The sequence below is a fragment of the Panthera pardus genome, unplaced genomic scaffold (genome assembly GCF_024362965.1).
Source record: "Panthera pardus isolate Hobbes unplaced genomic scaffold, ASM2436296v1 HiC_scaffold_24, whole genome shotgun sequence".
NCBI classification, from domain to species: Eukaryota; Metazoa; Chordata; class Mammalia; order Carnivora; family Felidae; genus Panthera; species Panthera pardus.
Genome location: NW_026526810.1, coordinates 32,626,207 through 32,653,563, shown reverse-complemented (window position 1 = coordinate 32,653,563; position 27,357 = coordinate 32,626,207). Strand labels below are relative to the sequence as shown.

The window sequence follows — 27,357 nt, the reverse complement described above, 5'->3', positions numbered from 1 at the left end:
GTTTTCCCTATACTTTGAACACCTTAACTACTGATTTGCTGACTGAGAGAACCAGAAAAAATCGTTTTGTGTCATGACTAGATAATGCTATTTGGACTTTATAAAAATGAAGGCTCCGGGTCTTCCATTAGTTATGACTTATACTTTCTAAAAATAAAGTAACTGATACTACCACATAACTATTTACAGTAAATTCAACAAGTGGACAAGTTGTCTTCAATGAGCCAGTAAGTTATATATTTAATAGCTACCAAAAGTAATCAAAGGGTATTATATAGTTTTTTAAATATAAGTATTTAGTTGAACTCCCTCAAACTGTAAAATGATGACTAAAAGAATGTAAAACGGTATATTATAGGCCTAAATAAGAAATCAGGGCTCCCTGGCCAATTAAAAACAAAAAAACTTAAAAAATTTGCATTTTACTCTATTCATAGTTTTTTAAATAATATCATCCTATTAATATAACACACATTATTGTCTACAGTAAATTTAAATTATATAGTATATCAGTAGTATTAGAATCTATCATTAATAGGCATTATACAAATTTGCCCTTAATCTTACATACACTCTGTAGCTGGGGTCTAAACAGGAAAGAATGCTGGATATGTTGTGTGACAGTTATCATCTATCTTCATACATCTCTGACTGAGGCACATGATCTGGTAATAGGGAACCAATTGTGGTGAAGTCTATAATTCAAAGATTATGTCTCCATCTCTACTCCAGTTACTTTCAAACATTTTTCACTGAGACCCTTGATAAGAAATACATTTCACTCTGTGACTCAGAACCCATGCACATATAACTGAAAACAAAGTTTTATGAAATACTAAAAGAATTTTAGGACAAAAGCAAGGAGTTGCAAATAAAGATTACGTCTAAGTATGTACACTCTATTTTAGTCAGTTATCAAAACACTAACCTCTAGGTGTTAATGATGTCTGCTTCTCAACCTCTGCTTGCTGTCTCAGATTAGCTGGGATATTGTTATATATTCTCTTATAATGATTGTACACAGCAACTGAAAGCACCTTCTTAGCAAATGATTGGCCAACAACATACTTGTCGAGGTAGTTATAAATCTGAAAAATGATTGGTTATGAATAATTTACTATGAGCTATCATAAAAAAAACACATACACACATTAAGAAGTTATACAGTGAGCATATTTGCTCACAGTTTTAAATTTGAACAAAGACCCATCAAAAACAAAATGCCAAGGGTATGATACTTATGTAGCAATGATTCAGAAGCCCCAAACCTATGTGGACAAAAACACAATTCATTTGTTCTTTAGCTTAACAAAGTATCACTGTACTCATATAATGCTCTGCTGGTTTCTGTTCTATATATAATGTCATTAATCCTAATTTTTAAAAGTTGATTATTAAAGTCACTTGGAATACCTACATATGCCACCAGGAGTTTAAAAATATCATCAGTAATGTAAATCATTAAAATAAATCCTTTATTATTATTATTATTATATTCATTTATTTATTTTGAAAGAGTGTGTGTGTGTGTGTGTGTGTGTGTGTGAGAGAGAGAGAGAGAGAGAGAGAGAGAGAGAGAGAGAGAGAGCAGGGGAAGGGCAGAGAGGGAGGGAGACAGAGAATCCCAAACAGGCTCCGCACTGTCAGCGCAGAGCCTGAGGTGGAGCTCAATTCCATGAACCCATGAGATCATGACCTGAGCTGAAATCAAAAGCCAGGTGCTTAACCAACTGAGCCACTCAGGTGCCCCAAAATAAATCCTTTCTATACCTCCCTCAATCACATGAATGATATTCTTCAGAAAGATAACATATTATAAATCTACTCTTTTAAAAACTAGGCATTATATAATCAAAGCCATTACCAGCAGCTATATGTTTGAATATTCACAAATATTTAGGTTTTTTCTCAGACATTAACTTTAAAGCTACTCATTTATCTACATGGCAATCTAAAAAACCTTATTCTTAGAAACTAAAGCTCTGTTTGAGACTTGGATATTGGTAACAGCATGGAACCTGGGGTAAATTCCTTCAGCTTTACTAGTAAACAGAAATTAACTGTTAGGGTGCCTGGCTGGCTCAGCTGAGCGTCCAACTTCAGCTCAGGTCATGATCTCGCGTTAGTAAGTTCGAGCCCCGCATCAGGCTCTCTGCTGTCAGCATGGAGCCCACTTCAGATCCTCTCTCCCTCCCCTGCTTGCTCTTTCTCTCAGAAAATAAACTTAAAAAAAAAAAATTAACTGTTAATATTCACTAACTCCTGAAAATAGTTAAATTACCTATTTTCTATAACTTTAACTCTAATATCTAAAGTCTAGACAACCTAATGGAGTATACAAAGGTTAATAGCTATATTTACCATTACAATATATTTACATGATAAATTCTTTAGTTGTTGACCATATGCTTTTTATTATGTTTTTTTAAAATCTTCTTGATTTCTGGGGCTCCTGGGTGGTTCAGTCAGTTAAGCATCTGACTCTTGGTTTCAGCTCAGGTCATGATCTTGTTGTTCAAGAGTTCAAGCCCCGTGCACTGTTAGTGCAGAGCCTGCTTAGGATTCTCTATCCCTCTATATCTGCCCCTCCCTGGCTCTGTTTCTCTCTCTCTCAAAACAAATAAACTTAAAAAAATATTGATTCCTCACAAATTATATCTATGAATTATTAAATCTGCCACAGCACAATGGAAATAAATGGACTGGTGTCTTAACAGCATATGAAAGCTACACTGAAGCAGGGGATGAGAAATAATCTAAGTGTGCAAACATTTGAGACATGCAGAACAGAGGGCACATAGCCCCAGGGCAGGGCTCCCTGTTCTCAGAAAGAACAGACCAAGTACCCAATGTAGCTGGTAATACATTCTGCTATGTTTCATATGGCCAGATCACAGTCTGTCTGAGACTCCTGGAAGGAGCCCACAACACAAAAGCCACACTGCTATCTAGGACAGCCCTGATACACTAGTTGTGAGAAAATTTTGCTTCCATTGTTAACACTGAGGCTGTTTTACCAGACAATAGACTAATTTATGGGGAGAAATTGCAGCCTGGTGTTAATAAGGGGCCCCAACTAAGAAAAAGAAATCCATAGCTGCTCAATTTTATGGATATTATTTTTTTATATTTCTAAGTAGGCTTCATGCCCAGTGCAGAGCCCAATGCAGAGCTTGAACTCATGACCCTGAGATCAAGATTTGAGCTGAGATCTAGAGTGGGACGCTTAACCAACTGAGCCATCCAGACACCCCTGGGTATCATTTTAGATTAATTTAGTATGAACACCATTTTAACAATCATCCAACTCTATTTCATTGCTACTGAATGCAGTAATCATAACATGGGAAAATAGCATTGGGACTCCATACCTAAATTCCAAGTACCAAATATCAATAAGAATTTAGCCACATATAGTCTATATTAAGAACTTAATACTTGTTTAGGTACTAGCATTAAGATCCAATGTCAACTGGGAGAGGGAGCAATGAAATGTTTTCAAGACAAAGTGCTTATAGGACTGAGCTAAGACCTATACCTTCTTGGGGGGAGGAGGTGGTTTCTGTTGGAAAGCCAATTTTACAGCTTCTGCTGCTGATTCAGGTTCTTTAATTATGCTTTTCTTGGAGTCTGCTTCAGATAGCACAACAAAAAAATGATGACATTTTTCACACTTCACAAAGCGGGTGGATGCTGTAAAAGGAAAGGTCAGCAGAGAAAAATAAATAATTCAAATAGCATTTAACATTAAAAACTCACTGTAAATGAAAACTACACACTTGACAAAAAGTAGGTTTGTAGTTCCTTCACTAGACACAACAAACAACCTAGCTTACATCTAAGATAGATGATACAGATAAATGAGTTCATTAAACCACATTTTGTTCATTTCCACTAGGTTCTTTCATTTTGTGATATACTTCATTAAGAGAAAAGATTGGCTGACATTCTTTCAACTTCCCATTCATTAAATTTAATTTTAAAAACAACCACTATAAAAATATTAATCACTTATTTTATTGAAATACTTGAATGAAAAACTGTGAAAAAAAAGTAAAGCACAAATAAATTATTCTATTTTTTCAACATTTCCTTATGAAAAACTTCAAATATACACAGAAGTTAAAAGAGAGAAATCAGGAGTGCCTGGGTGGCTCAGTCAGTTAAGCATCCAACTTTGGCTCAGGTCATGATCTTGCAGTTTGTGAGTTCGAGCCCCAAGTCGGGCTCTGTGCTGACAGCTCAGAGCCTGGAACCCGCTTTGGATTCTGTCTCCCTCCCTCTCTCTGCCCACCCCCTTGTGCTCTCTCTCTCATAAATAAATGTTTTAAAAAAAATAATAAAAGAAATCAATTCCAATCCCCCAGAAAAAGGGAAAAAAAAAGTATATTCTTTAGGTTCCTTTCAAACCTATGAACATTTTTATTTTTAATTTTTTTTAACGTTTATTTTTGAGACAGAGAGAGACAGAGCATGAACGGGGGAGGGGCAGAGAGAGAGGGAGACACAGAATCGGAAGCAGGCTCCAGGCTCTGAGCCATCAGCCCAGAGCCCGACGTGGGGCTCGAACTCGCGGACCGCGAGATCGTGACCTGAGCTGAAGTCGGATGCTTAACCGACTGAGCCACCCAGGCGCCCCTTATGAGCATTTTTAAAACCATGATTTGGTAAACATAAAATTGTTTCATGCCTTCCTAATTTTTATCTTTAACAACTCCACTAGTTCTTATTTCTTTAGCCTAAAAACCACTAAGGAACTAACAAAATAACATTCTCATTCATATTGACTTATAGATAATCATACAGCTTTTGAAAACAATAAAATAACAATTAAAAATGAGGGTAAAAAAGGTGTCTCAATTCCAGTGCATCAGCTATAGAATAACCTATGTTAAACCAAAGTGGATTTTTTTTCGCTCCTTTTAAAACACAGCTGTAGGATATATGTATATGGACATAAACTCTTAACCTTCTCTAAGCCTACCCCTACTAATGGTAAAGGTACCTTGGAAAGCAGCACAGAAGAGACTCTCACACAGATTACTAACAGATACAGAACAAAAGATACACAGGAATTAGTTATAGGTTGGTAGGTCTGGGTAATACATTTTTGTATTAACCTTTGTGTAATCTAACTAGAAAAACTGCAAAGAAGAATATTTAAATCTATGAGAATCTCTTATGGGAATAGTGTAACTACCTATTCATAGATTACAAGAAAAACTGTACTGGTAAGCACACCTAAATCTCACAAAATAATCTATATTAAAAAAACCCCAGACAATTCCATATTTCAAAAATAAATCTAATTATTAATTCAATCTAATGCTTATTTGTCTATTCTTAGACACAAGGCCAATCAAAAATACATCTGGATAAACTCTAGCAGCAAATTTTAAACTAGAAAAGAGATCATCCATGTTTTCTTTGTATTAATCACCTATAAATGCTTACCTCAAGAAAAAGACCAAACTATTCCAAGTACCTTTGGTTTACACAAGCCCCAATACATTATCACCATTCCCCACCATTGGGAAAGATAGTCAATGGCCTTTACTCTAAAATGAAGCCTCATCTTACAATTGTTACTGATGGTAAACAGGGCAAGGATTAAAGGGCAGAGAATCCTCTGATCTAGTTCAGGCTGTTTGACAGGAAAATCTGGCCTGAGAACATAAGAACAAAATATTTCTCTAAAGAAATTAGGTCAAAGGGAAAGAGACTAAACACCAACAAATCTCATTCCTCTTTGCTTACCACAGATGAGTTATTTACATTCTATTTGAATATCACAATACCAATTTGACGATGGAACATGTTCAATGTATACCCAGGTTAATTTTATTTATCAAAATGCTGTCTCAGAAAAAAAAAATAATACAAGCACTGCAATGCTTATTTTTTACTCATACAGACAAGTGGCAAAATCTAATTTTGTTGAATTGTCAGGGAATAAACTTTCCTTTAAATGATTACAAGTAATACTATATTCTTTTACATACAGAATACTAATCCCAGTAAACATGCTTGTATTATATGCCAACAATAGATTACCTCAGTAAAAACTCTCTCATATTTGTTGAAATGAAAGTTCTTCATGATTTCGAACATGTTTCAGGGCCCAACATTAAATCTCCAAACCAAACAGAAAAGTTTAATTCCTACTGTATTAAGACATGTAAGTACAGTAAGCCTTCAAAAAGTATTATATACATAAAAATAAAAACAACTAAAATAAATAAGTGGGGAGACTATTCACATTTGACAAGTTATTATTTAAATAGTCAAAAGAAAACTGAAGAAAAATATACATTTGTCCTTATAATAAAAAATTTCTTAGATATTATTCTTACTTCAATTCCTGATGACTTTCTATGCATTCATAATGCTATCTATAAAAATGGTATTTTATTTCCACAAAGTCAAACAAGAATAATACCACAGTAAGAGAACATAAAAATCCCTACATATACATGTGAGATGGAATATTACAGACAGGTCCATGAGCTAGTAGTTCTTACACTTTGGGAAAAAATGACAATAAAAGTTATATGAAATTCAAATTTCAGTGTCTTTATACAAAGTTTTATAGGAACACAGCGATCCTCATTTGTTTACATTGTCTATGATTGCTTTCTCCCTATAACAGCAAAGGAGAAGAGTTGCAACACTGACTACAGGGCCCACAAAGCCTAAAATATTTACTATTTGGCCTTTCATAGTAAAAGTTTGTTGACTCCTGCTATACGGTATTTATAGGAAAGAATTACCCATAGAATGAAAGAATATGTTCGCAAATCATACATCTAGATAAAGGTCTAGTATTCAGAATATATAAAGAACTCTTTGTAACTTAACAACAAAAAAGATAACCCAATTTAAAAATGGACAAAGGATTTAAACAGTCTTTTCTACAAGAAGATACACAAATGGCCAATAAGCCCATGAAAAAAATGCTTAACATCTTTAGTCATTAGAGAAATGCAAATCAAAACCACAATGAGATGCCACTTCCTATCTCTAAGATGGTTACAATAAAAAAGAGCAGTGTTAAAGAACATGTTGAGAAATTAGAACCCTCATACATTGCTAGTCAGGTTGTCAAATGGACAGAATAACATAGGTTATTCTATAGCTGATGTAAAGTTTGGTAGTTTCTTAAAAAACTAAACACAAACTTATCATTTCACTCAGCAATTCTACTCCTAAGCATATACCCAAGAAAAGTAAAAACATGTACACACAAAAACTGGTATACAAATGTTCACAGTAGCATTATTCATAGTAGTCAACAAGCAGCAACAGCTCAAATGTCCATCAATGATGAGTGGATACACAAGGAATACTATCAGCCACAAAAAGCAATGAAATACTGATATATAATAGAACACAGATGAACCCTGGAAACCTGAAAGATGAAGGCAAAAGAAGCCAGACATAAAATGCCACATATTGTATAATTCTATTTATATGAAATACCTGGAATAGACAAATCCATAAAGACAGCAAGTAGGTTTATGGTTGCCAGGGAGGGGAGGGAAAGGGGTAGAAAGTGACTACTTAAGGGGGATGGGGCTTCTCTTTGGGGTGACAAAAACGTTCTGGAATTAGATAGTAGTGATAAATCTAAAACTTGATGAATATACTAAAAACCCCTGAAATGTACACCTTAAAAGGAAAGGACTAGACCTGTATATATCAGCATACAACTCTTAAAAAATTGCTGAGGCGAGGGGCACCTGGGTGGCTCAGTTGGTTGAGGGACCGACTTCAGCTCAGGTCATGATCTCACGGTTTGTGAGTTCGAGCCCCGCGTCGGGCTCGGTGCTGACAGCTTAGAGCCTGGAGCCTGCTTCGGATTCTGTGTCTCCCTCTCTCTCTGCCCCTCCCCCACTCATGCTCTATCTCTGTCTCAGAAATAAACATTAAAAAAAAAATTTTTTTTTAAATTGCTGAGGCGAAAAAATTGGTAAAAACATGAACAATTTGATACCATTTATGCTTTTTAAAAGTTACATGTTTGATGAAGATATATTACAGAAATGTATCTTTAACTTTTACCTACAAAGTTCTACCTTTTTTTTTATAAAGGGGGATACACACATACATTCCTCAGGTAATTAAAAATAATTAAAAATGACCAAAAAAGTAGATAGCTATCTAAACATGCCATTCATGGGGTGCCTGGGTGGCTCAGTCGGTTGAGCGTCCAACTTGGGCTCGGGTCATGATCTCACGGTTTGTGGGTTTGAGCGCTTGTGTCGGGCTCTGTGCTGACAGCTCAGAGCCTGGGGCCTGCTTCAGATTCTGTGTCTCCTCCTCTCTCTGCCCCTCCCATGCTCATGCTCTGACTCTCAATAATAAATAAACTTCAAAAAAAAAAATCTAAACAGGCCATTCACAAAAGAACTACAAATGACCAAAAAGCACATAAAAAGATGTTTATGAACCAGTAACTAAACAAATGCAGATGCAAACAAAATGAAGGGCCCAAGAGTCAACAAAACTCTCCAATTTTCAGTGAGTAGACACAGAAGATCCTCAGCATCCAAAAGAGATGCATTCTGAAGAGACTTGTACTATAGGTGAATAAAACCAAGAGAGGAGGGCCTCATCTCACTGTTGAGGGCCTACCACTCCTATGGAGTAAAGTTCCAGAGGATAAGACAGTGTCATGTTCATCTCTGTTTATTTTCTGAGCCTGGCAGTGTCAGTCTCAACAGATATTTGCTTACTAAATTATTTATAAGGATCTACTCTTCTTTTACTCTTTTCTTCCCTATTCTCTACTTCCACATCCCCCCACCCCAATTAGAATTCTCAAAGGAAACCACTTCAGTCCTAAGTTGATTAGATAATATTAAAAATCGTGTTTTCCACACTTGGTCTCATTGTTAAACATACATATTCTAGGATACCACCCAACATCTACAGAATCTTATCTCCAGGGAAGGAGAGAATCTGTATGTTCAAGAACCACCCTGGGGTGCCTGGGGGGCTCAGTGCCCAGCTGGCTCAGTTAAGCTAAGCATCTGACTCTTGATTTCAGCTCAGGTCATGATCTCAGGTTTGTGAGATTAAGCCTCACATTGGGCTTTGCATTGACAGTGAGGAGCCTACTTAGGATTCTCTCTCTCTCAAAAAAACCACAACCAACCACCCTCAATGATTAATACAACCTGGCAAGTTTTGAAAACACTGTGCAGAAGAAAAATAAATTTCATCTATCCCTAGAGAATTCCAGTTAGTAAAAATGTATGGAATAGGAACTTCTGAATAGCAAATCTTCACTGCTCTGTGACCCTGGATGAGTTACTTACTTGCTAAAATCTTAGCTTCTTCACTAAGCTAAGAAAATGAGGATATGCTCTCTCCTGACAAAAGATTGTGAGAATAAAATTATATATACTGACATTTATTAAATATTAGTTTCTTTCCTTTTCTACTCTAAGAAATTATTCTTTAAGTCTACAAAGATTGAAATCTTTCTCTGGAAAAAAAAAGAAAATTCTTGATTAAAAATGTATGCCAATAAGACATTGCCATTATGAACTGAGCAATTCTCAGACTCTCTAAAAGAATTTTATCGCTTCGTACCAGATTTGTTAATAGCAAATGTTATTTAGAAGTTTTATCATCTAGTTCTACCACTTTCATTTTATGTTGCAACCAAATTAGTATTCATTCAGACTGATTCCTCTCTTGGATCTCTTATGAGGCAAAACCACGAAGAGAATCTCAAACATTCCACCTATAGAATGGAACGACTTTAAAAGTCTTTCCAAAAATTGTAAAAACATGCCACATATTACTTTCTCATACAGTGGCCAATTAGTATTAATAATAAACATAAAACTGTAACTGAGATCTCAATATTTGGGATAGCATATAGAGAATCCTCTGCAGCTAATCATCAGAAACTGAAACTTCTGACAAACCTCACCAATGACCTTTTCAGTTTGACTATACAGAAAGGCTGACATGGTAGTGTAACATAATTTACTCTTGAATTACCATTACCTCTAATCATGTAGGAAATGAGTTGTTTGATTCATGAAACAAAAGATCTGTAGTAGGATCTTTGTATTTCAGAGAATTACTGCTGACACTAACAGCAAAAGTGGGACTGTTGACTTCTTCCTTCTCTCCGTGTCTGAATCATTAATAATTATCACACACTTTATAGAATTAAGGGTTTAGTTCCTCTGGTTCCTCAGCGAGGGAAAACACCTTAATATTTGAATGACCGACCTCTCCAGCTATATGAGATGCTCAACAGGTATTTGAAGAATAGAGTAATAACAGAATAAATACTCCTTGGTTCTCCTATAGCTCAAATTTGAACACTCACAAAATCCAAATTTGAAATAAACACACACATGGAAAATAAAGAAATAAATAGTTTTCTTAAATTATTTCTTATACCACATTGCAAAGTATTACCAGTTATGGGGATTTTTAGTATCTGGTGAACATAAGGGAGAATCATGTTAAGTTCAGGAAGAACATAACTCTGGTTTATATAATTTACACATTTCTATGCAATTTGTGATTTGTAGAAAAGGTAAGGAAGAAAAACAACAGAGGAAGTAATACTTACACACGAAGGTCTCTACATGAGTGCATAAGTCGCCACATTTAGGACAACGCAGCTGGTTTCCACCTTTCCCTGAACTCCCAGAGCCTGTTTTTTTACTGCTTCCCTCACTTGCTGATTTCTAATGTTCATACAGGAGAAAAAAAGAGTGTCAATTATTACTTTCAGGCAACCAATTTATAGGTAAGTTAAATATAAGCATGTTAGCTTGTAATTAATCTTATAATTTTTTTTTTTTAACATTTATTTATTTTTGAGACAGAGAGAGACAGAGCATGAACAGGGGAGGGGCAGAGAGAGAGGGAGACACAGAATCTGAAACAGGCTCCAGGCTCTGAGCTGTCAGCACAGAGCCCGACGCGGGGCTCGAACTCATGGACAGCGAGATTGTGACCTGAGCCCAAGTCGGCCGCTTAACCGACTGAGCCACCCAGGCGCCCCTATAATTTTTATAATTTCTATAGTGGAATTATTAGTATTATTTATAACTCTACTATTACTGGTATCAAAAGATCCATTTACCACAAAAACAAAACCAGTTCTGGTAAACACATGTATTTATCTGTATTCCTGCTTTACATGGTATGAGCCAGCATATATAATAAACAGCTTTCTTTCCATGACTCAATCAACACTAGGAAAAAAAGTTACTACAGGTAAAATACATTTCAGTGAAACTGTATCAGGAGCTACTATCATGACAAGTAGTGATTCATAACTTTCTTCAATCTCTAAAATGGGGATTTTCTCATCTCTAAAATGGGGATAATTTTACCTACTTTGGAGAGTCATTGTTAGGATTAAGTGTCGATATCAAAGCACCTAGCATTTTGTCTTATATATAACATTACCTCAAGTGTTAGTGAAATTCACATAATGAAAAAAATTGATAATAATTCCTTGATCCAATACAATCACTGATCATCTACTTGCTAGCTACAGAGTAGCCCAACATTAAGTTGTAGAGATATCCAAAATTTTTAGGTAGAGAATGAGGTGGGGTTTATACTATCATGAATTGTTAAGAGTTGTGAAAAAAGACGGCTATTCCTAATTTAATCCTACAGACTGCATAGATTTAATGAAGCTTCTTAATACTTTGGAGTGTTAGAAATTTTAGTTAATGCTAAGTGCAATACTTATATAACTAATTTATGGTTGAAACTAAAACACAAAATAAAATTACATAAAATTCTTCACCTGATTTTATATATTTCACATTTCCTACAGAAAACATATAAACCAATGGAATAGAGAAAACTATTATTACATTTAATTGTTTGAAGGAAGGAACTCAAAAAAATATATATATTCCAATAAAGGTAAGATACCTTATTTCCATCTCCAGAGCCATCTTTACTTATCCCATCTTTTGATGCAAAGTATGCTGGTGTTTCTGTAAAGGTTCTAAAGGGAGCTCTTCGTAGAATCTGAGTTTCAAAGGTCCCGAGCCTTCCTAAAACAGGTATATGAATGCGACCACAAGATATACCTAGAAATACAATGAGATTTATTAGTCTACACATCAAACATTAACATGCCTTCAGTAAATCCCCTGAAAACAAAAATTCCTTAAGTATAAAGGAGGTTGAAAAAACTGTAGTTTTCACAGAGGTAGTAACAAAATGGTAAATGGTGACACCATCAGAGGCAAAGCCCCTTTAAAAATAGGCTAGACCTGGGCCTCTGGTAAATAAAGATGTTTCTTTCTGGGCCTGTCCTTTGATAGTGAGGAAAGACCATTTGGGTTATTGCAATGAGTGGCTCTTTGAAAGTGTGAGAGATGAGCAGTTCAACATCTGCCTCATCTGTAGGGGAAAAAGGCCATTTACACCCTATATTCTAATTCTTCTTTTATTATTTCTATCAATGAGAATAAGCAATTGACATAAACACATGTGTTTTAATGAAACATTTCAATCCTATAAAAAATTTTAGTAAACACTAAAACCACTATCTTGCTTTCAAACATTTTAACCTTTACCATGTATTTTTTTAAATTTTTAATGTTTATTTATTTATTTATTTTGAGGGAAAAAGAGCGTGAGCAGGGGAGGGGCAGAGAGAGGAGAGAGAATCCCAAGCAGGCTCCACACTGTCAGTGCAAAGCCTGATGTGGGGCTCGAACTCACAAAGTGTGAGATCATGACCTGAACTGAAATCAAGAGTTGGATGCTCAACTGAATGAGCCACCCAGGCACCCCTTACCATATTTGAAGTTAAGATTATTAAAAAGGATATAGGTTAACCCCTGACTTATGTGGCAAACTTTTTCTGTAAAGCACCGGGATGGTAAATATTTTCAGCTTTCTGGGCCATCTAGTCTCAGTTCCAACTACTCTGTCTGTAACATGAAAACAAACAATATGTAAACAAATGGGTGTGGCCAGACTTGGTCCATCAAAGGATCACTGTTGGCTGAACCCTGGTTTTTTTTCTCATATAAATACAAAATAAACTCCTAAATAAACTATAGTCAATGGCAAAAGAGCCATAATGTAAGGCAGCATTTCCCAAGTTGGTCTTTAAAAGAGTGTTCCCTACACAAGAAAATCAAATGATCTTAGATCAAACAAAATTCCACAGATTCAGTACTGAATATTGTAGGGCTACTCAGAACCCTGCATAAGTTAACATACATTAGTGAATTATAATGAATCGCCAAAGAAGGAAGTTTCCCAGCAGTTTATCACAGCCATTAGGAGGTGATAACAAAAAGGGGGAAGGGGATTAAGTTAATACTTAAATAAATTTAAGAAACTGATTTTATCTCCCTCGTTTTGTTCCCTGCGAAATTTTCAACCCAGGCTTTAAATTCTTATTTCTTTACAAGTTAGGGCTTTTAAGAGATCATGCACATATGCATGTACTATATCCAAACACAAAAATTGGTTTAAAATTACATCCTTCTAACAACTCAAAAGCAATTGTTTAGTTATATAACTGACTGACTTTATTAACTCCAGTTTTCCAAAACATTTGTGTACACTGTTAGAACTAGTTTCTAACTAAAATAAAAACATCAAACTTAACAGGAAAGATACAAAGTTTCTCATCTCTACACGAATTCACAAACACTAAAAAAGGAATAAGATTTATGACACTCTAGTCCCTAATCCATAGACTGTAAAATGCTGCTGAATGCTAATTAAACTAATTAGTGCTGATCAATTAATGCTTAATTAATGAATATCAATATTAAAATACATTTGATGTTTTTCTTCTAAGTAATGTTTTCAAAAGACATTTCAAACTTTCTCAAGCATAACATTTGCCATTTTTTTGCAGTAAATGATAGCTACTACTCTCATTAGCATGAGATTTAAAGTAGTTCATGAATTTTAAGCCAAACATTAATGATTTTCAAAGGACATAATATGATTAAACATAATATGGTTTAATACGTCAATCTAAAAAGCAAAGCTAGAAAAGTAATGGGGGAAAGGGATAGATGAAATGAAGAATAGAGAAACTTGAGGTGCCTGGGTGGCCTCAGTCAGTTAAGCATCCAACTCTTTGGTCATGATCTCACAGTTTGTGAGATGCTCTGTCTCCCTCTCTCTCTCTGCCCATCCCCACTCACACCGTTTCTGTCTCTCTCTAAATAAAAAATACGAAATTTAATGGATGTTAAGGCTAGGTGATGGGTATTTGGGTGTCCCTTGTTCCATTTTGCATATGTTTCAAAACATCCACAAATTAAAATGAATGGTAGCATAATAAAATAATTTACTATAATCTATGTAACAAGTATAACTTTTTAATCAAAACATTACAACGTATTGGTTGTAATGCAAAAAAACTACAGTTACAAGCTTTATATCAGACTATGTACTTGGATGTTTAGAATAAAACTTAACCCTCAAGTATCACACACAGTGTATTAATTCCCATTTACAATAAAATACATCTTTTGGGGCGCCTGGGTGGCTCAGTCGGTTAAGCGTCCAACTTCAGCTCAGGTCACAATCTCCCCGGTCCATGGGTTTGAGCCCGCGTCGGGCTCTGGGCTGATGGCTCAGAGCCTGGAGCCTGCTTCAGATTCTGTGTCTCCCTCTCTCTCTGCCCCTCCCCCGTTCATGCTTTGTCTCTCTCTGTCTCAAAAATAAATAAACGTTAAAAAAAAAATTAAAATACATCTTTTAAAATTGTGTTTAACAATTTATCAGAGCTAATATTATTAGAAAATAAGCTGAAAATAAATTATCTTCAAAAATTTAAGAGAAATAAAAATTACGAACAAGAACCTTTCAAAGTCTACTTATTCTGAATAGAAAGAAAAATAAGTCCTTCACTTAAATAACTTACCAAGTAACATATAAAACCAATGCAATCATACAGTTACCATAAAAAAATACTGTCTGAAAAACATGTTCATGTCATTTAAATTTCTAAATTTGAGAATTTCTTGGCTGGCTCTGATGCAGTTTTAACATTCTATGCATAGCACGGATTGCAAGGGGTATTCCCTGGTTCTGACTCAGAAGGTTGCAGGTGGGATCCAATAATGCATTTCTTTTTTTTGTTTTGTTTATTTTTGAGAGAGGGAGAGCAAGAGCGAGAGACAGAGTGCACTGTGCACCAGCAGGGGAGGGGCAGAGACAGAGAGAGACAGAGCCAGAATCCAAAACAGGCTCCAGGCTCCGAGCTCTAAGCAGAGTTTAATGCCAGGCTCAAACTCACAAACTGTGAGATCATGAACTGAGCCAAAGTTGGACACTTAACTAACTGACTGAGCCATCTAGGTTGCCCCCAAGAATGCACTTCTTTTCTTTTTTTTTAAAGCAGGATAAATTATTTTCTTTTAGCGGGGGCAGGGAAGCAGCAAAGGGAGAGGGAGGGGAAAAGAAAGAGAAAAAGAGACAGAGAGAGAGAGAGAGAGAAAGAGAGAGAGAGAGAATCTTAAGCAGGCTCCATGCTCAGTGAAGAGCCTGACACAGGGCTCAATCCCATGACCCTAGGAGCATGACTTGAGGCAAAATCAAGAGTCAGAAGCTCCATCCACCAAGCCACCCAGGTGCCCCCCACCCCCACCAAGAATGCATTTCTAACAAAATTCCAGGTTATACTGATGATGTTGGTCTGGGACCACACTTTTTAAACTACTGTATTGAACAGTTTAAATAATTAGTCACTCACCAATCCTATAAAATCTTCACAGAAATCACTGTAACAACCTAATCAGGATTTTTAAATCCTTTTTATGCCATGAACCCCTTTGGGAGTCTGGTGAAGGGTACGGATGGACCCCTTCTCAGAATGTTTATAAATGTATAGAATAAAATACATAACAAAGGAAACCAACTGTATTGAAGTGGTTATCAAAATATTTTTAAAATATGCTTCTTGCCAACATCATACTTAATTGGTGGAAAATGGACAGCTTTTCCTCTGAGGTCAGGGGGAAGATAAGGATGTCCACTCTCACCACTTTTATTTAACATAGTACTAGAAGTCCTAGCCACAGCAATTAGACAAAATAAAGAAAAAAAGGCATCCATGTTGGTAAAAAAGAAGTAAAACTCTACTTGTAGATGACATGTATAGTACATGTAGAAAACCCCAAAGATTCCACCGTAAAACTACCAGAACTGATAAATGAATTCAGTAAAGTCACAGGATACAAAGCAATGTACAGAAATCTGTTGCATTCCATATACACCAAAAAAATGAAACAGGAAGAGAAATTAAGGAAACAATCCCATTTACAATTGCACCATAAACAATAAAATATCTAGGAATAAACTTAACTAAAGGGGTGAAAGAAAGACCTGTATGCTGAAAACTATAAAACGCTGATGAAAGAAATTCAAGACGATGCAAAGATATAGAAAGACATTCCATGTTCATGGGCTGGAAGACAAATATTATTAAAATGTCCATACTATCCAAAGCAATCTACAGATTTAATGCAATCCCTATCAAAATACCAACAGCATTTTTCAAGTAACTAGAACAAACAATCCTAAAATTTGTATGAAACCACCGAAGACCTCAAATACCTAAAGCAATCTTTAAAAAGAAAACTGGAAAGATCTCAATTCCAGACTTCAAGTTATATTACAAAGCCGCAGTAATTAAAACAGTATGGTATGGGCATAAAAATAGACACATAGGTCAATAAAACAGAAAGAAAAACCTAGAAATAAACCCAAAATTATATGGTCAATTAATCTTCAACAAAGCAGGAATGAATACACAATGGGAAAAAGTCTCTTCAACTGTCAACATCCCAAAAGGTGTTGGGAAAACTGGACAGCCACATGCAAAAGAATGAAACTGGATCACTTTCTTTCACCACACAGAAAAATAAACTCAGAATGGATTAAAGACCTAAATGTGAAACCTGAAATCATAAAAAAATCCTTGAAGACAGCACAAGCAGTAATTTCTCAGACATCAGCCATAGCAATATTTTTCTAGATAGGTCTCCTGAGGCAAGAAAAACAAAAGCAAAAAATAAACTATTGGGTCTACAACAAAATAAAAAGTTTCTGCACAACAAAGGAAACAGTCAATGGCAACCCACTGAATGGGAGACAACATTTGCAAATGATATATCCAATAAAGGGTTAGTATCCAAAATATATAAAGAACTGATACAACTAAACACCCAAAAACCAATCCAATTAAAAAATGGGCAGAAGACTTGAACAGACATTTCTCCAAAGAAGACATCCAGATGACCAACAGGCAAATGCTAAGATGTTCAACATCACTCATCTCTAGGAAAATACAGATCAAAACTACATTGAGATATCACCTCACACCTGTCAGATTAGCTAAAATCAACAACATAAAAAACAACAAGCATTGGCAAGGATGTGGAACAAAAGGAACCCTATTGCATTGTTCATGGGAATGCAAGCTAGTGCTGCTACTGTGGAAAATAGTATGATGTTCCCCACAACATTAAAAATAGAACTACCCTATGATCCAGTACCCAGTACTACTGGGTATTTACCCAAATAATACAAAGTCACTAATTCAAAAGGATACACCCCTATGTTTATTGCAATATTATTTACCAAACTATGGGAGCAGTCCAAGTGTTTATCGATAGATGAATGCATAAAGAAGAGATGACACACACACACACATCACTCATTCAACCATAAAAAAGAATGAAATCTTGACATTTGCAAAGACATGGATAGAACTAGAAAGTATTAGGGCACCAGGTGGCTCAGTGGGTTAAGCATCTGACTCTTGATTTTGGCTCAGGTCATGATCTCATGGCTTGAGCCCTGTATCGGGCTCTGTGTTTACAGCACAGAGCCTGCTTGGGATTCTCTCTCCTTCTCTCCCTGCCCCTTGCCCTCTTGCTCACTCACTCGCTCTCTCTCTCAAAATAAATGTAAAAACAAAAAAAAAAAACCAAAAAAAAAAAAAAAAACCAAAAAAAAAACAACTAGAGAGTATTAAGCTAAGCAAAATAAGTCAGTCAGATCACACCATATGATTTCACTCATGTGTGGAATTTAAGAAACAAATGAGCAAAGGAAAAAGAAAGAGAGAGAGAAACAAAGAAACAGACTCTTAAATACAGAGAACAAAACTGATGGTTACCAGAGAGGAGGTGGGTGAGAGGATTGGTGAAATAGGTGTTGGGGGTTAAAGAGTACACTTATGATGGGAAAAAATAATAATAAAATTAAAAATAAAATAAAATATGCTTTTTAATTAACATAATTAAATAAGATTTAAAAGCTTTTTAAATAACTACCATGATTTCAAAGTAGTAAAAAGTATAAACGATTTTTTGAGATATGAACAACTGTAGCATGACACAAAAATATTTGTGATTTTGATTGGTAACAAATTCATAGATACTGCTAATAAATACTACTGTGGGTTGTTGCCTACGTGCAAAATTGAAGGAAATGCTACATTTCAGTTAGTGATTAGTGAAAATAAAGTTACAGGAACTTCTGAATTCTATCCCTGGACACTCTGGAGGCCTGTGAATTTCAGGTGAAGAAGCCCTACAAAAGCCAAAAAGGGAAGTATTTCTGAAAAGTATATTTCGAAAGAATACTTGGCAGCAACAAGAGAAGATAGTTAAAAGCTAAACCATTCACAAAGCTTTTGTCATATGGATAAAACTTTGAGTTTTAGACCTGCTTTAAAAAGAAACAGCAGAATAAGGTACCTTGATTTTAGAGCTATTAAGAACTAGCAGAGTAATTTATGCAACTTTTAAATATTTGAATTTCTATATTCAATCTTAAACCAAGCTTTCTCTAAAAACATAAATGATTCAGCTTAAAAGATAAACTAATCTTTAAATTTTAGAAACTAATGAAAATTTTTAAATTATCATCTCTCTCTAGTGACAATATTTAAGTGTATAACAATTGATGAAATGGCAAATCAAGTTAAATGCTTGCTTAACCACCTAGCCTCTAAAGACCTCTAACAAAAATTGGAAAAAAATTTCTACAAAAACAAACAATGCCAATCAACTTAGTAGATGCTTACTGCTTTTATTAGTCTTAAAAATTCACTTTATGCCCGTTATTGTTTCCTGAATTCTGAATACTTCTTAATAAAGAAAAATACCATCATTCCTATAATAGCTTTCCTCAAGTTTAAAAATGTTTCATGGGTTTTCAGCAAGGCTAGTCTGCTGGTGTGAAGAGGAATATGCCAAGAAAAGAGAAACGTTTATCAAGAAATAGTTTGCGATTCCAGAAATAAAGATTCTCTAACATTTATTCTAATTTGTATTGTATTTAAATAACGAGACTTAAAATCTAGCTAAAACCTGTTAAGATAGGCACATTATGCAACTATCATGAAAATTATGATGGGCACCAACATGTTTGAGCATCTTCACATTTACACCCTCATGAGGTGACACCCTTTCACTGGACATGAACTTAAAGTAGCCAAAAATCAAGGGAATTACAGGTGATTCCACAATTGTCACAGCCAAATTCAGACCAAGTACTGTCATTCAGAGTTTCGTTAATGGAATCAAGCATTCCTGAATGCACATATTTAGAATGTTAATTGTTCTGTATGCAAAGCACATTTAAAATACGTATGTATTTACACATATGTACAAAAATAGATAACAAATTGAAAAATACCAGCAATTTGGGTAGAAAAAAAATATTTAAAATTTCTCCTTTACTACAAGTTTCACTCAAAGAGCATAGTGTGAAAAAACACATTAAATAGGATACACATAGCCCACCAGGAAAAGAAAACAGTTCCAGTATCTAATATGACAATTTACCAAATTTTTCTTCAAACTACCATTTAAAATTTTTATTTATGGGGGCCTGGGTGGCTCAGTCAGTTAAGTGTCTGACTTTGGCTAAGGTCATGCTCTCATGGTTCGTGAGTTCAAGCCCCACATCAGGCTCTCTGCTGTCAGAGCAGAGCCCACTTAGGATCCTGTTTCTCTCCCTCTCTGCCCCTCCCCTGAGCGTGCTCGTGCTCCCTCTCTCTCAAAATAAATAAACATTTAGGGGCGCCTGGGTGGCTCAGTCGGTTGAGCGTCCGACTTCAGCTCGGGTCACGATCTCGCGGTCCGTGAGTTCGAGCCCCGCGTCAGGCTCTGGGCTGATGGCTCAGAGCCTGGGGCCTGCTTCCGATTCTGTGTCTCCCTCTCTCTCTGCCCCTCCCCCATTCATGCTCTGTCTCTCTCTGTCTCAAAAGTAAATAAACGTAAAAAAAAAAAAAAAAAAAATTAAAATAAACATTTAAAAAAAGATTCTGTATTTTAAAAAAGAAAAAATAAAAATTTTATTTTTTTAAAAAATGTTTATTTTTGAGAGAGACTGCACATGAGCAAGCGGAGAAGGGGCAGAGAGAGAGGTAAAGAGAGAATCCCAAGCAGGTTCCAAGCTGTCAGGGCTTCAGCACAGAGTCCAACTCAGGGCTCCATCTCAAGATCATGACCTAAGCCAAAATCAAGAGTTGTACGCTTAAGGGACTGAGCCACCCAGGGGCCATCCATTTAAAAATGTTAAAGTCTAACATGACAAACAGAGATAGAGAATAGCATTATATTTCAAGAAAGCTCTGAAATCTTTTTATTCTTACTTCATTGTATAATTTCTTGTTGAGACTATTTTGATTAAATTTTTTGTTTATGGATAGTTTTGAAATTCTTAACTTTATGTTTATAAGAATAATAAACTAACTGAAGTTCAATTCTGATTTTTCTCTTTTGCCCCTTTTCCTCTTTTCAAGAATCCTAAACAAAAATAACTTTTCTGGAGTTTTTTAAGTCCTTAAAAAAAATCTCTATATTGAAGACTAGTGTATAATCTTAGAGTTTCTACTACGGAAAAGAAACATTTTGTGTAATGAAGCCTTAGGAAAGTCTTAAATTGATGTGAAAACCAAGCTGTTTGTCATGTAAAAATATTAACTTCTATAATGATATGAGGTTATGTCCCATATTTTAAGCTTAATTTACTCCTTTACAGTAAAAATGGTTTAATCACTTCTGAAAACTTATGGCAAACTTATAGTAACAAATAATAATACCTAAATAAGCCATTAATTTGTGTTGCTTCACCTAATGAGTCATTAAAATTTTAAAGCAGTGGTTGTTTTGAAAAGAAAAAAAAAATCACCACGCACCGCCTATGATTCATAGTTTTACCGGAAAATTGATTGAAACAGATGAAGAACTTTGTCAAAGAAGCCTTCTCTGCCCAAAGAGAACACACACCTTTTACCCAACTCCTAGAAATGATATTATTCTTTGTGAGCTCCAGTAGATTTACACTTGCAGTTGAGGACTTATTCACTCTATCTCCAGCACCAAAACAGGGCCCAGCCTCAAAAAAAGACGCCAAATAAGTGAATTTCAATGTCACTTTCACATGTTTCCAACTCAAATTCCTGGAGTTCAGGTTTAACAATGTCTTGAGACTAAATTCACTCCTTTACATTTAAGTATCACTTTATAAATGCTTCTGCCCACATTACTTCATTTCATCCCTCTTTGTGAAATAAACTGTCGAAAGAGATACCTTAAGTATACGGTAGGAGCTTTTATAATTAACCTAAAATACAGGAAAGAGGGGCCTTTTTAATTTATTTAGTTGACAAGTCAAAATAAAATAACAGAATCCAGCCTGTAGTCTGACACTCATAGATTTGGGGGAAGAGGAAAATGGTTTCTGTTCCGGAATCCCTTGACTGGTATGACACTCTTTCACAGCTCCTGATAAACAAAGTAAAGGTAAACAAGCGCCATCCTTAAAACTATCTCAGTCAAGTTGGGAAAACCGGCAAACGACCAACCGAGACACTGAAGTACTTCAAAAACAACTTCTACGAGAATTTCTCCACCCCGGCCGCTTCCCTGCGGGCCGCGAGGTTTTCCCGGCTCCGGGAGGGCCATGAGCCCCGCTTATGCCCCGGTGGAAGCGGCCGCACAATGACAGTGACACCGTGGGTCTCGCGCGGCCTGCGTCTGGGACAGCTGGCTCGGCGCCCTGAAGGGGGGCTTCAACAGTAGCAGCCCCTCCCCCGGGCCCTTCCGGGAACCCCCGACAGGCCGGAAAGGAACCCGACCGGGCTCCGGAGGAAAAGCCGAAGGTAGGGAAGGCGGCAGTGCCCGGCGGACCTGAGTAGGGTGTGGGGCACTTTTTAACGGAAGGAGCATTTGGTGCCTCTTCCAGGCTTTCTGCTAAGTGACCACATTCCGGCTCCAAAGTCAAGAGGCCTGAACGCGCGCGGGCGGGCGAACAGAAGAGGTCTACTTCAAATTTGAGAAACAGATGCTCCAGAGGTTGGCAGAACCCCATCCTAAAGTGGGGGAGGGGGGTGCCAGGAGAAATCCCATCACACCCTCAAGGCAGGGTAGACCTCTTGCCCTCCCCGGGATCCCCACCCCCGGCCGGTACACTCCTGGGCCATTGGCTCACGTGAGGGACTACTTCGTTACCTCTCTGCGCGGAGGCGAGCGAGGAGGTGATGAGCCGCGCGGCGGCGGCGCCGCAACTACAAGCGCCGCAGCCGGACATCTCCGCTGGGCCTAGGCTGGGGCTTTGCCCCCTGCTGCCCTCCGGTCTCAGCGGCCCGACTCCTATTCGCAGGGCGCGCTGACTTGGCTCCGGACCCTCCCGCCGGCCCCTAGACTCAGTGCAGAGTTCACCGCCCGGGAGCCAGGCCTTCGCGCTCTCGGTGCCCGACTGCCGTCTACTCTGTAGACACTTAGCCCCCCTCCCTCCCTCCCCCTCCTTCTCTTACCCTCACCCCCTCCGCCTACCGAGCCCGGGGAGCGTGCGCGCGCCTGCGTCCTAGGCCTAGGGAGGGGGTGTGGGCGCGCTCTGCGTATACGTGGGTGATACGCCGAAGAGCGGAGAGGGGAGGGGGGCGGTAACCTGGGCGCCAATGAGCACGCTACGGCGTACGGCCGACCCGCACTGGGATAACTACAATTCCCGACATGCAATGCTTCCGGAAGCCCCTTATCCTAGCATCGAAAAGTGCTACAGATGCGGGGAGATGCGTGCCGGGAGTTGTAGTCCCAACTCCTGGCAACTTTCGGTTTGTGGTGAGGAAGGTCATAATGAGACCTGTTGGTGGCTTAGTTGGCCGCCGGACTCTTTAAAATCCTTTGGCTGCTGCTGGACGCTTCAAATTGAATAAGTTTCTTCCACCGGCGATTCCACATCTTCTGTACCTTATCTTCTTAGTTTCCTCACTTACAACGTGGAAGAGGTATTTTTACCTAGTTCCCCGAACAAGAGCTGTTGGCAGACAGCTCTCTTTCCTTGTTCTCTCAAACCAAGTGGTAACTCTTCCAGCTGTTATTAGTCCCTGGATGCTTAGTGATCCTTTGTCGGTTCCCTTAAGGACTTAAGCTGATCACACCCTAGTAAATAGTTTTCTGTTAACCTTTGAGCGTCTGCAAGGCTGATTCCTCTCCGGACAGCTAAAGCAGGTGTACAAGGTGGAGGATGGTGACAAATGAATCTGACTCTACATTTTGGTTGGCACCAGATATTTACTTTGTAAGATTTTGTGAATATTTGCTAAGATTTTTGGCAACTCCAAAGCTCAGGAAAATTGCCATGTGCGCTTGGATGCCTTTAGTTGTGAGCTTAGGTGAAGGGAGGGGGGTGGGGGGCAGGGAGAAAAGGGACAAGTCCAGTCACACAAGTTATCTAGCCCTCATTATTCTTGGATCAGAGAAATGTAGCATCTGGTTCCCTGGGTCTGGCCATGAGGAGGGGCGTTGGCCTTGGCCCAGGCCACACGTGTTCTGTGTTTTTCTCTCGTAGGGAGTTGACTCCTGTTATCTTTTCAACTTAAAGTGGTAGAGACCAGAAGGTAGCGCAGGTATTCCTTAGCTGCCTCTATTAATTGAATTTCGAGAGAGGAGAGACTCTAAAGTTTCCTCAATCCAGTATTTTCAAACTGTGTTCCTAAAATCCGTCAGAAGCCATAGCTCTGTGGTGGGGGTGAGGAGACTTTTAAAAGGGTGGACCTCTTTTGTCTCCTTCTCCATGCCACCCCTACATCAATCAGAGCGGCTCTGTTTTTATCTATTTTATTTATTGGGGTTTTGTTCGAAGACAGAATTATTCTGCTTTAAAAAAAATTTTTTTTTTAACATTTATTCATTTTTGAGAGACAGAGTGTGAACAGGGGAGGGGCAGAGAGAGAATACACACAGAACCCGAAGCAGGCTATCAGCAAAGCCCGTCGCGGGGCTTAAACCCACGAACTGTGAGATCCTGACCTGAGCGAAGTCAGACGCTTAACCGACTGAGCCACTCAGGCGCCCCCGGAATTGTTCTGCTTTAAAACCCTGTTCGGGAAACCAATTTGACAATAAATTTCATAATAAATAAATAAATAAACAAACAAACAAACAAACAAATAAATAAATAAATTTCATAATAAATAAATTTCATAATAAATAAATTTCATAATAAATAAATTTCATAATAAATAAATAAATAAATAAATAAATAACAGGGTTCAAAAACCATTGATTCTGGTACAAAGCTCTTTTAGCAAGGAGCTAAGTCACATTGACCCTAACACCCAATTTAAATTCCTTTCATTCCACCCCACTTCTATTTCAATTATATGCAATTTCCTTCTTATACAAATAAAGAAGTTGTTCCTAAAACCCATAGGTTGGGTGCCCAGGTGGCTCAGTTGGTTAAGCATCCAATTTCAGCTTAGGTCTTGATCTCATGGTTCCTGAGTTTGAGCCCTGCATCAGGCTCCACACTTACAGTGCAGAGCCTGCTTGGGATTCTCTTTTTCTGTCTCTCTGCCCCTCACCCACTTGCACATGCTCTTTCTCCAAATAAATAAATAAGCTTTTAATAAAAAAAACCTATAGATTGCAAGGGGCACCTAGGTGGCTCAGTTAGTTGAGCATCCTACTCTTGATTTTGGCTCAGGTCATGATCCCAGGGTTGTGGGATCAAGCCCTGCTTCAGGCTCCGTGCTGAACATGGAGCCTGCTCAAGATTCTCTCCCTCTGCCCCTCTCACCTACTCGTGCTCTCGCTCTCTCAAATTAAAAAAAAATATGTAAAAATAAATAAATAAATGGGGGAAAAAAGGAAAAAAAAGTTAAAGCCTATAGATTGCAAGCTGAAGAAAAGCATAGCTCAGGTTCACCTGAGGCTTTCCTTTCTCTGACTCTTGAGAAATTTGAATTCAACAAATATTTATTGAACACCAATTATATGCCAGGCACTGAGGAAATAGCATTGAATCAAAAAAAATGTTTCTCTCATGGAGCTTCCATTCTAGTGGGGGAAAGATAAGATAGACAGTAAGCATGTAAAACAAAAACATATGCTACTGGTATGACAGGAATACCCTTACGTTGTTGTGTCATATATCCTTATATTATTCCCAGAATGATGAAGCATTTAATTTTATTTATGGATTGATGTTTTGTGTTTAGCCTGTATTCCCAACTGGACTTGGAGCTCTTTGAAGGCAGGTATTTCATTATATACTTGGGCTAAATACACAGTAGAAAATCAGTAAGTACTTGACTAAATACTCCTCTTCCAACAATGCTTTTGCTTGGCAGAAACCTGGGGTGGTGTTTTTAGAAAATCCTACATATAATCAGAGCAAATTATAGTTGACAAAGAGGTGTTAATGGATACAAATGCAAATTTATACAATGGTTAATCCAACTGATGAGTGTCCCAGAAGGAATTCCTAGGAGATGCCTGATTAGCAGCACATAGACTTTGCCCTACAAAGTGCAAAACAAAGAGAGCTGTACCCAACTCAGTTTAACTTTTTCTCAGCAATGTGAACAAGGGTCATATGGCTTTGGCACCAGACTGGTGATATTTTCATCACACGGACAACATGAATTTGGTAGTTTTGGTGCATCATCCCAATTCGGTGCTCGGTGGGACAGAACATACCTGGATTATTAGGAACAGCTCCCAACAAGCATGGATTGGGACACTAACTTTGTGCTAGGGTCTTTAATGGTGTAAGTCTTACAGCAGTGTTTAGATTGAGGAACTTGTACCATGGGGATACACCAAAACTTCCCATTTGGTATTGGAGCACAGAAGGTTGTCAAGTTTAAATAAAATAACATCTATTTGGGAAAGGGTTCAAACGTAAAGGACCATTCTTTAGGAACTACTTTGCTGTTTGATAAAGGAGCGTATTCCATTTTATAAGTGTACATTCCCTGACCTGAAATTCACACGTTGGGACAGTGTTCTTGCTCCAAGGTGTGGCCAGGTAGCTAAAAGATGGAGCAGACATAGCTGTCTGGGCAAAGAGCAATGAGGCTCCAGAGGCACATTAAGACCTCCTCTCTCACTTGGCACTATGTGGACAACCCCTGCTCAGGTTACTCTCAGGTCATGCCTCCACATTCTGGATTTGGAAGCACAGAGTGAGACTTTCCCTGTGATAAAATGGATCCTCAACTAGGAATGTGATATCATTGCATAGTCACATCTTACCAGCTTTTTGGAACAAAATACTTCCATATCACATCTACTTTCAACTCTTTTCTGACAGGTTAATGATACTTAAAAAAGAAAGTGCAATTTTCCAGCTCAAATAGTTTCATTCAAGTAGCTGACTCCTTATCCTGAGTTATTTACCTTTTATAACCTACATAGCTGAAAGCACATAACTTGTAATGTCTGCATTTTTTATAAAATTCTTTTTTCTGTTTTATATTTGATCCTACCTGCCAGGACTTTGAACCTTATGAGTTGCTAAGTGAAAAAGATTTTTATAGGTTAGAGTCAGCGAGTCATCCAATTTAGCACTGGATTTTTCAGATGAGGAAACAGGCCTATAAAAAGTCAGGGACTCATCCGACGTCACATAATGAGTCTAAACAGAGAGAGAAATAGAGTCCAAGTCTCCTGATTTCATTTTATTTTTAAGTTTATTTATTTTCAGAGAAAGGGAGAGAAAGCAAGCGTGAGTGGGGGGAGGGGCTGAGAAAGGCAGGGAGAGACAAACTCCCAAGCAGGCTCTGTGGAACCCAAGCCTGACGCATGGTCTGATCCTATGAACCGTGACCCGAGCAGAAATCCAGAGTTGCCTAACCCACCAAGCCACCCAGGTGCCCCAAGTCTTCTGATTTTAAAACTGTGTTCCTCAGTCATCGATTCTTAAACCAAAGACTCTTTTTGATAAACATCAAAATCTCACCTTCTCCACCAGAGATTCTGGTACAGCCTCTGAGAGAGCCGTGATTCTTTTGGGAACCACTGTATCTTCCGAATAAAGACATTTCTTTTTAATTTTTTTAATGTT

General features: G+C 37.5%; 1 protein-coding gene and 1 long non-coding RNA gene across 4 annotated transcripts in view; one reads left to right on the top strand and one right to left on the bottom strand.

Annotated features, from left to right (window-relative positions):
* Window positions 1–22,789, bottom strand: part of CLPX (caseinolytic mitochondrial matrix peptidase chaperone subunit X) — a 40,138-nt gene extending 17,349 nt beyond the window's left edge. The window contains exons 1-5 of one of the 2 annotated variants that reach the window (XM_019441772.2): window positions 22,515–22,789; window positions 11,929–12,089; window positions 10,601–10,718; window positions 3,539–3,693; window positions 929–1,088 (exon numbers count right to left, since the gene is read on the bottom strand). In XM_019441772.2, coding sequence (XP_019297317.2) covers window positions 929–1,088; window positions 3,539–3,693; window positions 10,601–10,718; window positions 11,929–12,089; window positions 22,515–22,593 — 673 coding nt within the window. In that variant the 5' untranslated portion in view covers window positions 22,594–22,789. Of the gene's footprint in view, window positions 1–928; window positions 1,089–3,538; window positions 3,694–10,600; window positions 10,719–11,928; window positions 12,090–21,868; window positions 21,984–22,514 lie in introns of those variants that run through there. The other variant, XM_019441771.2, reaches the window with a different exon arrangement.
* The window catches only part of LOC109262840 (uncharacterized), a 64,953-nt gene continuing 59,647 nt past the window's right edge, over window positions 22,052–27,357 (top strand). Inside the window, exon 1 of one of the 2 annotated variants that reach the window (XR_002077982.2) lies at window positions 22,052–22,165. This is a non-coding gene — a long non-coding RNA (uncharacterized LOC109262840). Of the gene's footprint in view, window positions 22,166–22,922; window positions 23,294–27,357 lie in introns of those variants that run through there. The other variant, XR_002077983.2, reaches the window with a different exon arrangement.